General features: G+C 53.1%; 1 protein-coding gene across 2 annotated transcripts; it reads left to right on the forward strand.

The window, feature by feature from the left end:
• Positions 1 to 3,916: 3,916 nt before the first annotated feature.
• Positions 3,917 to 9,700, forward strand: JAML (junction adhesion molecule like). 2 transcript variants are annotated; one of them, XM_035555803.1, is made up of 8 exons: positions 3,917 to 4,063; positions 4,897 to 5,185; positions 6,707 to 6,870; positions 7,240 to 7,465; positions 7,613 to 7,742; positions 8,220 to 8,280; positions 8,820 to 8,915; positions 9,101 to 9,700. In XM_035555803.1, exons 2-8 carry the CDS (start codon positions 5,143 to 5,145, stop codon positions 9,260 to 9,262), a joined length of 882 nt encoding a protein of 293 aa, XP_035411696.1. In that variant the 5' UTR covers positions 3,917 to 4,063; positions 4,897 to 5,142; the 3' UTR covers positions 9,263 to 9,700. The 2 variants fall into 2 exon arrangements, with proteins under 2 accessions (XP_035411696.1, XP_035411698.1); XM_035555805.1 differs by lacking the exon at positions 3,917 to 4,063 and having other exon boundaries at positions 4,895 to 5,185; positions 7,616 to 7,742.

Below are 9,700 nucleotides of genomic sequence, written 5' to 3' on the forward strand. Positions count from 1 at the left end.
TGAAAGGTCAAATTTATGGATAAAGAACAAAATTACAATGCTGAAAATCTTGGCTAGAAAATACAGAGGCTGCTGGATAACCAATGCAGATTGGAGGACCTGATCTCATCTTGGTATATGGGAGTAATAATGCTCATGGGATAATTCACTCTTACGTGTTTCAAAAATCATTATTTTGAGCTTCTTTTTAATTTATTGGGGGGTGGGCGGGGGAGGGGGTATTTTCCTGAAACCTCCCTTCTCCAGTGCCTACAGAAACCTCGGTGCCTACAGCTGTACAGCCTATTTCCTACCAGCAGTCTGACAGTGTTTGTCTCTTAGTTTACTTCCTAATTTGTTTCCTCTGTGGTTGGTGATATCCCTCCTTTCCTGCACCCTTGAATTCAACTTGCCTGAAGAACAGACTACTCCAGAGTGACACATCGGCTCTGTAAGGTGATCATCGTCAAGCACTGACAACATATTCTTCTCATTTTTTTTGCAACATACTAGCAAAGGACTTAAAACAGCCTGATTGAGTTGGTATATGGCATCCTTTGTCTTGGAGCAAAGAGAACCTCCTGGTTTTTAATTGTTTCTTGGCTTGATCTACCACTTAATTACAGGATCACCATTTTGTTCCTACTGTCTTCTTATTTTAAGAACATCTGCACAGCAGTGTTACCTTACATTGTTGAGCTTTATCTTTTTACTTGAACAGCTGCATTACTAGGTACATCTACTTGCAGACATGAAGCACAGTTCATATACACCTTATTTTTTTTAAATCAGAAATGCAAATGAGGTGTCTGTGGAAATGTAACCCCGTCTACCTCAACTACTGACTCAAGGAATCGTGCCAAGGAATGTTCCATGTTCAGAAGAACTGTCTTGTTCCTCCTCTCTTCTAGTGAGACGGTTCATTTTTGGGAAGCAGTTAAACATGTGTCATTACTGCCCTGTAAAAAGGAGACTACTTTCTCTATCACCAACCTTGCCCAATAGCATATAGCAGGGAGCAGCAGAATTCGTAGAATGGCGTTCTTCATGGGAGAGGTGCTCCAGTCTTCTGGTCATCTTTTGTGGCCCTCCTCTGGGCCTGCTCCAACAGATCCACATCTTTCTTGTGCTGGGGGCTCCGCAGTCTGGGTACAGTACTCCGGGGGGGCTCTCACAGCTCTGTTCTAACACCTAAAGAGCTGCTGGTTTTTTCTTCCTTTTGGTATGTGGCATCAATCAAATAGTCTTCTTCCGTATGTTTCAAGTTTACTGTTGGCTTTTATGTGCCATTGCCAATAAATTGCATTGTTTTATTCGAGACTTTATTTGGCTGAGTACAGCTGGATATAGCTGAACGTGTAAAACTGCCATCCTGTTTTGTTGCTTAGCTATAAAACCTGCCATGGGATGTTGGGAAAAGGCGTACTGAGGCCCCCTTCAGCAGCTCAGTGACGGCTGCTGTTCGCAGGTGTGGAGTTCCTGCCTGCAAAGCAGGTTAGCTGTAGATGTTTCTTCAGATAAAGAAATTTATTTTTCTCCTGTCTACAATAAAGTAATATTTAAAAAGGTTGTGCTTTGTGATGACACAATGTTTCTGCAACTAAAACTATCCTGAGAAAGGATGTTGGTGGGATCTGCAGCCTAGAGGAAGTGGCTTTATTGTTCCACTTTCAGCCCTAGTACATCAGACAGTTCTTTGTGGAAATGAATAACTTCTTTTCCAGAAGATGTGCCTTCCACTCTTTGCAAAGAGCACGCTAAATCCTGGGCAAATCTTTCTGGTGCAAAGCTGAATTGCCACGTTGAAGCTAATGGTGTTCTGGATCAAAAATGGTTTTGAGCATGGATAAGATTTATCTTTCTCTCCCGTTTTTCGCTGAGTGCAAGTTGCTCTGTGTACTACTGGTGCTGGGGCAGTGAACAGTGATTGCTGTGGTACTCCATAGGAAAAGGAAGGATGAAAATAAGCTTTCAGAGTGACTGAGGAGGGGGTGCAAGCTCAAAGCAGTCAGTGCTGTGTGTCCTGCCTGTGTTCCAAAAGGGAGAAGCTGGCCATGATGTGAAAAGCATCCTGACAGTGGCTCTTTCACCAGTAAGATGCGTGCTTGTCTCTGGCCCCTGACAGTAGCAGCAGGAATGCTCAGCAGAGTTACTTGGTGTTGCTTCCTGGTGATACCCCACCAGGACAAGACCCAGCCTGTGGGACTGATGAGGTGCTGCACTGCTTGTTCTTGAACTGGATTCCCAAAGAGAAAACCAGAAGGGAGCACAGGCTGCAAAAGGGTTGCCAAGAATTTCTTTGTTCTTGACTTCTCACGTAATGAATGATGGCTCGATCTGTGGCGAAAGGAGTCGGACCCAGCCACATGTTGTATCTGGACTGTCTTCTTCCGAAGCTGCACTCCCACCATGTGCTCCCAGGCAAATGCATCTGTCATTCTTCTCACCTCTGTAGCAGTCCCTTCTGCCTTGTGATTTGCCAGTACCCTCGATGTAGTTCTCAACTTCCTCTTGCGAGTTAAAAGTGACCACCAAACTGAACTTAAATAAGAGACACGAAACCAAAGACTGTTATGTTTTCCATGTCTTGCACGCACAACATCAAGAACATTTAGCACCTGATTAATTCAGAGGCTCCAAATAAGTCGCTGAAGAGCCCTTTGTGCAAGAGACAAGTTGACTGCCCCAAAACACACCGGGGTGAGTAATTTTTTTGCTCTAGTACTTACGTTATTTTGTTTCTTTGTCCTGAAAAGATTGGGGAGACATAGGAGTGCTCAGAATTCAGATCCGAAGTAGGAAAATGTGAAGGCAATGTGGCATCTACGCATTTCTTCTTCAATCCATTTAGTAAAGTCTGTTATCCTGCAGAGGGATTTGGATATGTCAGCACTGTAATATATGTAACAGCCTGGGTCGTTGGGTGCTGTCTTCAGCTGGTGCACGCACAGCACCTGCTTGCTGCTGCTAAGGGAGAGCCTGCAAAAGTGTGTTCCAAGACAGGACCGGAATTTATTCTGAGAAATAGGGTAAGAAGTCCAGGAAGGATTTGACGGCAAATAAGAACCAGAGCTTCACTAACTCAGCGACAGAGAACCTTTGAAGTTCTGAGTGTACATATCCTGCACACAGGCTTCTGTGTGCTGAGGGGTTTTAAAAGCTAGGTGCTGTTCTGATTCCTGGGTTGAGGGTGGTCCTGGGGAAGCGTATCTCTGGTGGAGTTCTAAGGCGTTTGGCAGCATAGCTGAACAAACAAGAGGAGGAAAGTAGGCTGCTCAGGCCTGCTGCACTGAGGCGCGGTGCACGAGCTGAGCATGAATTGTGCTGTGTTTGTAGGTCATGTGTGCACAAGTGCAGGTTATGCAGCAAATTGTGTCTTGGCAGAAAGGCAAACAGTGTAGTCAAACCACACAACTGTCTCCCCTCCACCTCCACAAAGCCCAGCCCCCAAACAGGTCATGGGTTTTGAAAGGCGCATTTGAGAGAATTGCAGAAGGCTCGCAGCCACTTTTAAGGATTTTGTTTGTGGAAGGGGAGGATAGTGAAAAGCAGAGGTGGTTTTGCGTCATGGACTGTAGGCAGCGACACCATGTGCTGCCTGCAAAGCCTTTGTGACTGTTTTCCAACCTAGAACAGACCCATGCGGCTAACTCGGGGCCTGCAATCTTGTCTGAGCCTGTAAGAGTGTTTCTGGGCTTCCTTCACTGAGAAAAATGTATTTAGAAATAAAAAAGCAGTCTGGGAAACAAGTCTGGCCATGAAAAGAGACGGAAGTTTTAGCAGGGGGTCAGCAGTGGCAGGGCGGAGGCGCTCACTGCACCCTGCTCACTCTTGCTGATCCGTGTTCGCTGTTGTGCTGCTGCACAGGGCTGGCACGTCCCGCTCACCACCCTGCAGCCCCTGCCAGGCATTTGCATGCGGTATTATTTTCACTCTCGGTTCTGTAGGGAGTGCAGAGGGTGTAGGTGCTGTCTCCAGAAGCTTGGTGCCCCCAGCTGCAGGGCCGTCGCTGTGGCGTTCTGCTCCGCAGTGCTGAAGGGAGCAGTGGATCTCCGGGTGGTAGGAGAAATGTCAGGTGTTCGCCGTACGTATTTCCTCTGACTCCTCTGGATGGTTTGTTGGGGCGAGCAGCTGGGACCTTACCCAAATCCAAGCTTTAGTGAAGCTGGTCTAGAGGGCCTCTGGCTTTCACAGCGGAGGAAAAACGAGAGAAGCTAGGGAGATTTCAGATATGATTCATCCCTTCTTGGTTTTATTGCTGCAGCAGACGTGCCCGTATTGAAAAACATGTACGGGTAATGGCAGCCTAAGGTCAAACAGTTGCAAGCGCAGGCTCCCCAAGCTGGAGGGTTTTTCTCAGTAACTTTTTGCCCTTAACTATGTTTACCAGTTTTGAGCAGGCATAGCTTTGAGTCATGGAGCAGAGACACAACGAGCAGCAGGGTACTGGCTCTTACCTGCCTGTGATCCGTGCATGAACACCGGCTAGCATGTTCCTGCTGGTGCCGGGCGGTTCTTCCTTGGGCTGCAGGATGTCTGCACGGTATAGAAAGGAGGCACAACTTGATTTGGAGAGACACGCAACAGGTCAAACGGAATACAGTGGCAAAATGTGGCACTGTTTGGATAGACCCCAAAAGGTTCTGGCAGAACTTTTCACGATGTGCAGCGCCCTGGAGCAAGGAGGTTATTTCTAGGGCAGGGGGCTTGTGATTTTGGGGTCCGTATTCAAACTTCTCTGAGTCTGTAGGAGAAGAAACCATCCCATTGTTTTTTCAGCACTTAACATCATGAAGATCTCAGTTGAGATACTGGGGACTCGACCCCCAAACCACCGGAAAGATACATTAGTTAGGGGAAATGCAAAGGTATTTCAGACTGAGCCCTCCCCCAGTCTCTTTCTGTCTTCCTTTCTAGGTCTCGGAGCAGTCTCAAAGCAGACACATCTGACAGCTGTGCTTCACTGAATCGTAGGCTCCTAGCTGGGACGGTGGCTAACTCTGAGAAGCTGAACATCCAGCGGAGCAAAGATCGTGTCCGCCTCTGAAGAACTAGAGGAGGTCTTGTACTAACCCTGGGGTCCAGCTCAGCTGCAAGCAGTTGGTGTCCTTCCCTAGGGGAGTCTGGTGCATGTGTCACCTCTGCTGCTCCGCTTAGAATAGGATGAAGGTGATGTTGAGCCTGACTCTGGTGCTGGCATTGCTGGGTAAGCTGTAAGCCCTTCTGGTGGCTTTATCTACCTTGCCAACTTTCCTCTCTGCCTTTGCTGAAAGACCTCTTGTTTCCTCTCTTTCTGCTGTGAGAACCTCTTGGGGCTTTGCAGGTACACAGGGCTGGGAACATTAAGCATACTGATAATTTCCCTGGTGTCTGTGTGCTGCATATTTCCTTCCTGCACAACTCCCATATATATATATAGGCTTGGAATTGCAACAGCATCCATCATCCCTGTGTGGAGGCCTGTATTTACTCTAAGAGGCTCCAAGGCTTTGGAAGAAGTAAAACAGCTTTACCAAGCATAAGTACAGGGAAAGGGTTCCAAGCTATTGATTTTGGCTCTGCTCAAGGCAACTGGCTCGCTTGGTCTCTGCTGCTGGCAAATATTGCTCATATTTGGGTCCACAGCTGGTCAAGCCCAAAAGAAACCAGTTTGGGAAGCTGTAGCACTTTGCATTTATTATTTACAGGGCATCAGACTTGGTGCTTTGCCAGGGCCCAGCCCTTGGTGGCTCATGGAAGGACTGAGCAGAGTGGCTAAGACACCAGGTAAAACGTACCTGCCTGAGTGGCTCCCAGCTGAACCAGCTCACCTAGTCCTGGACAGACGAGTGATAGAGACTCAGCTGCTCTTCTTGCTGGGTTCTGCTAATGCTTCTCTCTCTCCCTTGCAGCTGGTGGTGCTTCCCTCCCGTCGCATTTCCACAGCTCTGCTCTGCCCTGTCTCACCAGGCAAGCAGGTGCCTCTCTCTGTTGCCATTTTGATCCCTCAGACTTGGGGGCACGGAGGCTTTCTCGTGACAAATTTAAGGCACCTTTTCCGCCCTGCTTGTTTCCCATTCCTAACGCATATTTTGTGGCCCCCCCACCCCATGGCAGCAACTTCTTCATGCTAGTTTTGTCGGCTCTGTGCTTTCTGATGTTCCTCCGTTTTGTTTTGTTTTGTTTTGGTCTTGTTTTCCACTGCCCCACTTCTCTAGAAACCCTTAGTGGTAGTCATGTGGCCAGATGCATTCAAGCCGAGGTCAGGAGCCTGTGAGCAAGAGGTAAGGAAGGCAAATGGGCAGGTTGTGAAAGGAGGAACTGAAATTCGTGTGAAGGGGCTGAGTTGCCCCTGGCCTCTTGTAGATGAGAGCGGCACTGGTTCTCCCAGCCTGTGACTCACAGGAGCAACCATGCAGGAGCTGCAGTCTTTGGCTCCAAGACACAGAGGGCTGGGGTTGAGCGACAAGTTCTGAGGTGCCTTCCCCACTTCCCTTCTATGAGGCTTGTTCAGTGAGCGCAGCAGCCCTTGGTGTCTGGTGGCTGGGAGGATGTGCTGCCCCACATCCCAGGCACGCCAGCAGCAGGGGTCAGGGAGAGGCTTTGGCCACAGGGCCTCCCTGCTGTGCTCCGGACTGGTCAGTGCCGCTAGCCCCGCGTTTGTCTGGAGAGGAGACGCCTATGGGGACAGGCGGGCTGCACCTGGCTGTCCTCCCCGGACTCATCCTGCTGTCCTTGTGCCTGGCAGAGAGATGCAGCGGGTCGGCTGGCTGGGTGTTCACAGAGCCTCAGCTTCAGGCCGGCGCTGGGGACTCTGTCCTGCTGCAGTGCCTCCTCCGAGACGCAGCAGACAAGAGCTGGACGATGGTGAAGGTGGACTGGCTGCACGTGCCACGAGCGGGCACACAGAAGGTGGGTCAGGACCAGGGGGTTGGTGGGGGGCAGAGGGGGGCCGGTGGCAGGGGAGGGTGAGTGAAGCAGCCCTGCTGCTCTTGGGAGGCTTTGGGGAAGGTGCCTGGCCCCGGCTGCCACGGGAGGAAGGTTCCCCATCTGCCAGCTGCGTGCTGCCGTGCCCCAGGCTGCTGGGGAACCCTGGCACTGGGTGCTGTGTCATGGGGCTTTCCAGGAGGATGTGGGTGTGAGACGGGCTCTGGTGCGTGGTGAGTGCTGCACGGGGGGAGAGGGAGAGACTGCAGACCCTGCTCTCCAGCAGGGGATGAATGCAGGGCAGTGCCCTGTCCCCTGGGCTCCGTTCACCTGAAGTTCTCTGCGTCCCGGCAGGAGGAGATGGTGTTTTATTACTACAGCAACTGTAGCATCTCCGTGGGCCGTTTCCGGGACCGGGTGCAGTGGCAGGGGGACATCTCCCGCTGGGACGCCTCTATTGAGCTGCGGGACGTGCAGGTGAACGACAGCGGCAAGTACCTGTGTGAGATCCGGCTGCTCCAGCAGAGTAGCATCTTCAAGAACCACACGGTGCTGCACATCAGCCCCATGGCACAGAGAGGTACGTGTCCCGCAGTGCCTCCCCCCACTTGTCACCCTTCCGACCCCTCACAGAGGCTCCGGGAGGCCTCCAGAGCTGCCACCACGGTTCTTAGGCAGTGGTGCCAGATCTCTGCGGGTACCAGCCCCTGCCTTGGTGTCTCCCCAGCAGGTCAAGGAGCAGCGAGTGCCCAGGGCTCTGCGGTCCTGGGAGACACCGGGCTCTGGTCTGTGACTGTGGGCTGTGGCTCTGTGGCCATCGTCTTGGCATTCCTGGCAGGACGCACCCTGAGGAAGAGGTACTGACATTAGCTTTGGGTTTATGGGGCTGAGCAGAGCACCTCCGTGTATCTCTCCTGCAGCGTTCTCCCTGGCCAGGCGCTACCCTGACCTGCTGGAGCTGCGGGGAAGCAGACGGCCCCCGCTGGGTGCTCCTGCCCCCGAAGCAGGGCGTGGGCTCCTGCTGCCCTCTAGTGTCACGCTGCCCTGGCCGCTCTCCCCTTTTCTCCCAAAGCTGCCGGGCTTTCTGCTGCTAGCAGAGCCCGCGCCATTCTTGGTGGGGGCCAGCTTTGGGCATTGTGGGTCCGTGGGATGGGAGCAAAGCGCGATGAGCTCCCTGTGCGCCTCGGTAGCCAGCCTCACCTGGCAGCAGCAGGGATGGCCTGGCCAAGATGCATCTGAAGGGGTCCCAGTGCCCTAGGAGGGGGGGGACCAAGGACAGCAGGAGCAGCTGGTGCGTCCTGCCGGAGGTGACACCAGTGTTGCTTTCCCTCAAGGTCTGCAGCCAACACGGCCCTGGAGAGGACCAGAAATGAAGGCAGCAAGGACAAAGCCAAGGTGAGAGCTCAGGCAGAGCCAAGCGGAGGGGAGCACAGCTCTCCTGCCCTGGTGGGGACACGTCCACACCTGGTGGGGACACGTCCACACCTGGTGGGAACCAGAGAGGGAGGTGCAGTGAGACAAGGGGAGGGATGGGACAGCCAGCGCTGCCAGGCAGGGGCTGAGGCCATCCCCACGTGAGGCCACCTAGGCTCCCTGCTGTGCCACTGACTGGGTGGAGGTTGGAAAGAGCCTCAGGTGACACCGCTCAGTTCGGGACCCGGTTAGGGGGAGGCAGTGATGCAGGGGTGAGTTAGTGCTCCTGCGGCATTCACTGGGGCTGGGGACAGGTTTGTCCTCCCACAGGATGGCTGCAGCTTGCCTCCTGAGCAGCCACAGCTGCGTGTCCTTGGGAGGCTCCTGACATGGGGTGGGTGCTACGGGGTGCAGGGCTGCGGGAGGGAATCCTGTGCTGGCTGTTCATGAGGTGCTGCGGCTGTTGGCACTGACCAAATGACTGGGGTTAGAAGGCTCTCGTCCTGCTCTCCCCCTCACAGGAAGGGATTTACTGCTCAATGCCCGGAGCTGAGGTACCCAAGGCTGAACAGGACACAGGGAAGAAGAGGAAAGCTGAGGAGACCTACATAACCATGGTGAGGGGGAGAGCAGCTGCCCCAAACTGCGGCAGGCACGGGCAGGGGCTTCCTGCAGCGGCAGGGTCTTTCCCCTCCGGTGTGGTCTTGTCCAAGGCCTGACCTTCCAACAGCATCCCTTGTCCCTGCCCGCTCCAAATGGGCCCTGGTGCCTACTGAGGGACTCACACCCTGTCTCCTTGCAGCACCCCTCTTTCTTCCGTGAGAACGGCATCTACGTGGAGCTGGCCAGGAGGGTGATCCCGGCAGAGTGGATGGAAGAGGGCAGATGGGATGACAGACCAAGCGAGGACCCCTACAGCAGACCGCAGGAGGCCCTTCCCTGTCCCCCAGAAAGCGAGAAGTAGCCATGCTGGGGGACGTAAACTCCTTAACCAGCTGTGTGCTCAAGCCATCTTTGTGTCTTTGGTGGGCCAGCATTATGCTGCTGTCAGCCCTTCCTCTAAGAAGTGTCGCTGCTTCGCTCTTATCTCCGGGCCGGAGCTGCTGCTGGGGCTTGTCCTCTCCCCGTTATCTGCAGCGGGACCAAGGGACACGTGTTGCTCTCTTCTCCTGCTCTCTCGAGGGGGACACAGGGGGCACAGCCTTCACTCTCCAGCTTTGATCCCAGCCCATGCTGCTCCGGGACCAGAGATAATGAACTCCGAGGACAGCCTGGTGGGGAAGGGAGGGGGAGACGCAGTGGGAGCCGTGCAGGCGTGCCAGTGGTTATCTTCTGAAAATAATAAAACTCAGCGAGGCCCAGGGGGTCTTCCCTCTTGCTGGCTTCCTTTAACCTCCTGCTT

The sequence above is a fragment of the Cygnus atratus genome, chromosome 22 (genome assembly GCF_013377495.2).
Source record: "Cygnus atratus isolate AKBS03 ecotype Queensland, Australia chromosome 22, CAtr_DNAZoo_HiC_assembly, whole genome shotgun sequence".
Lineage (NCBI taxonomy): Eukaryota > Metazoa > Chordata > Aves > Anseriformes > Anatidae > Cygnus > Cygnus atratus.

Coding starts and splice junctions, on each gene's coding strand:
- JAML (XM_035555803.1), top strand. CDS start 5,143: ATGAAGGTGATGTTGAGCCTGACTCTGGTGCTGGCATTGCTGG. Junction 7,466..7,612: donor CAGCCCCATGGCACAGAGAG/GTACGTGTCCCG, acceptor GTGTCTCCCCAG/CAGGTCAAGGAGCAGCGAGT. Junction 7,743..8,219: donor GGACGCACCCTGAGGAAGAG/GTACTGACATTA, acceptor CTTTCCCTCAAG/GTCTGCAGCCAACACGGCCC.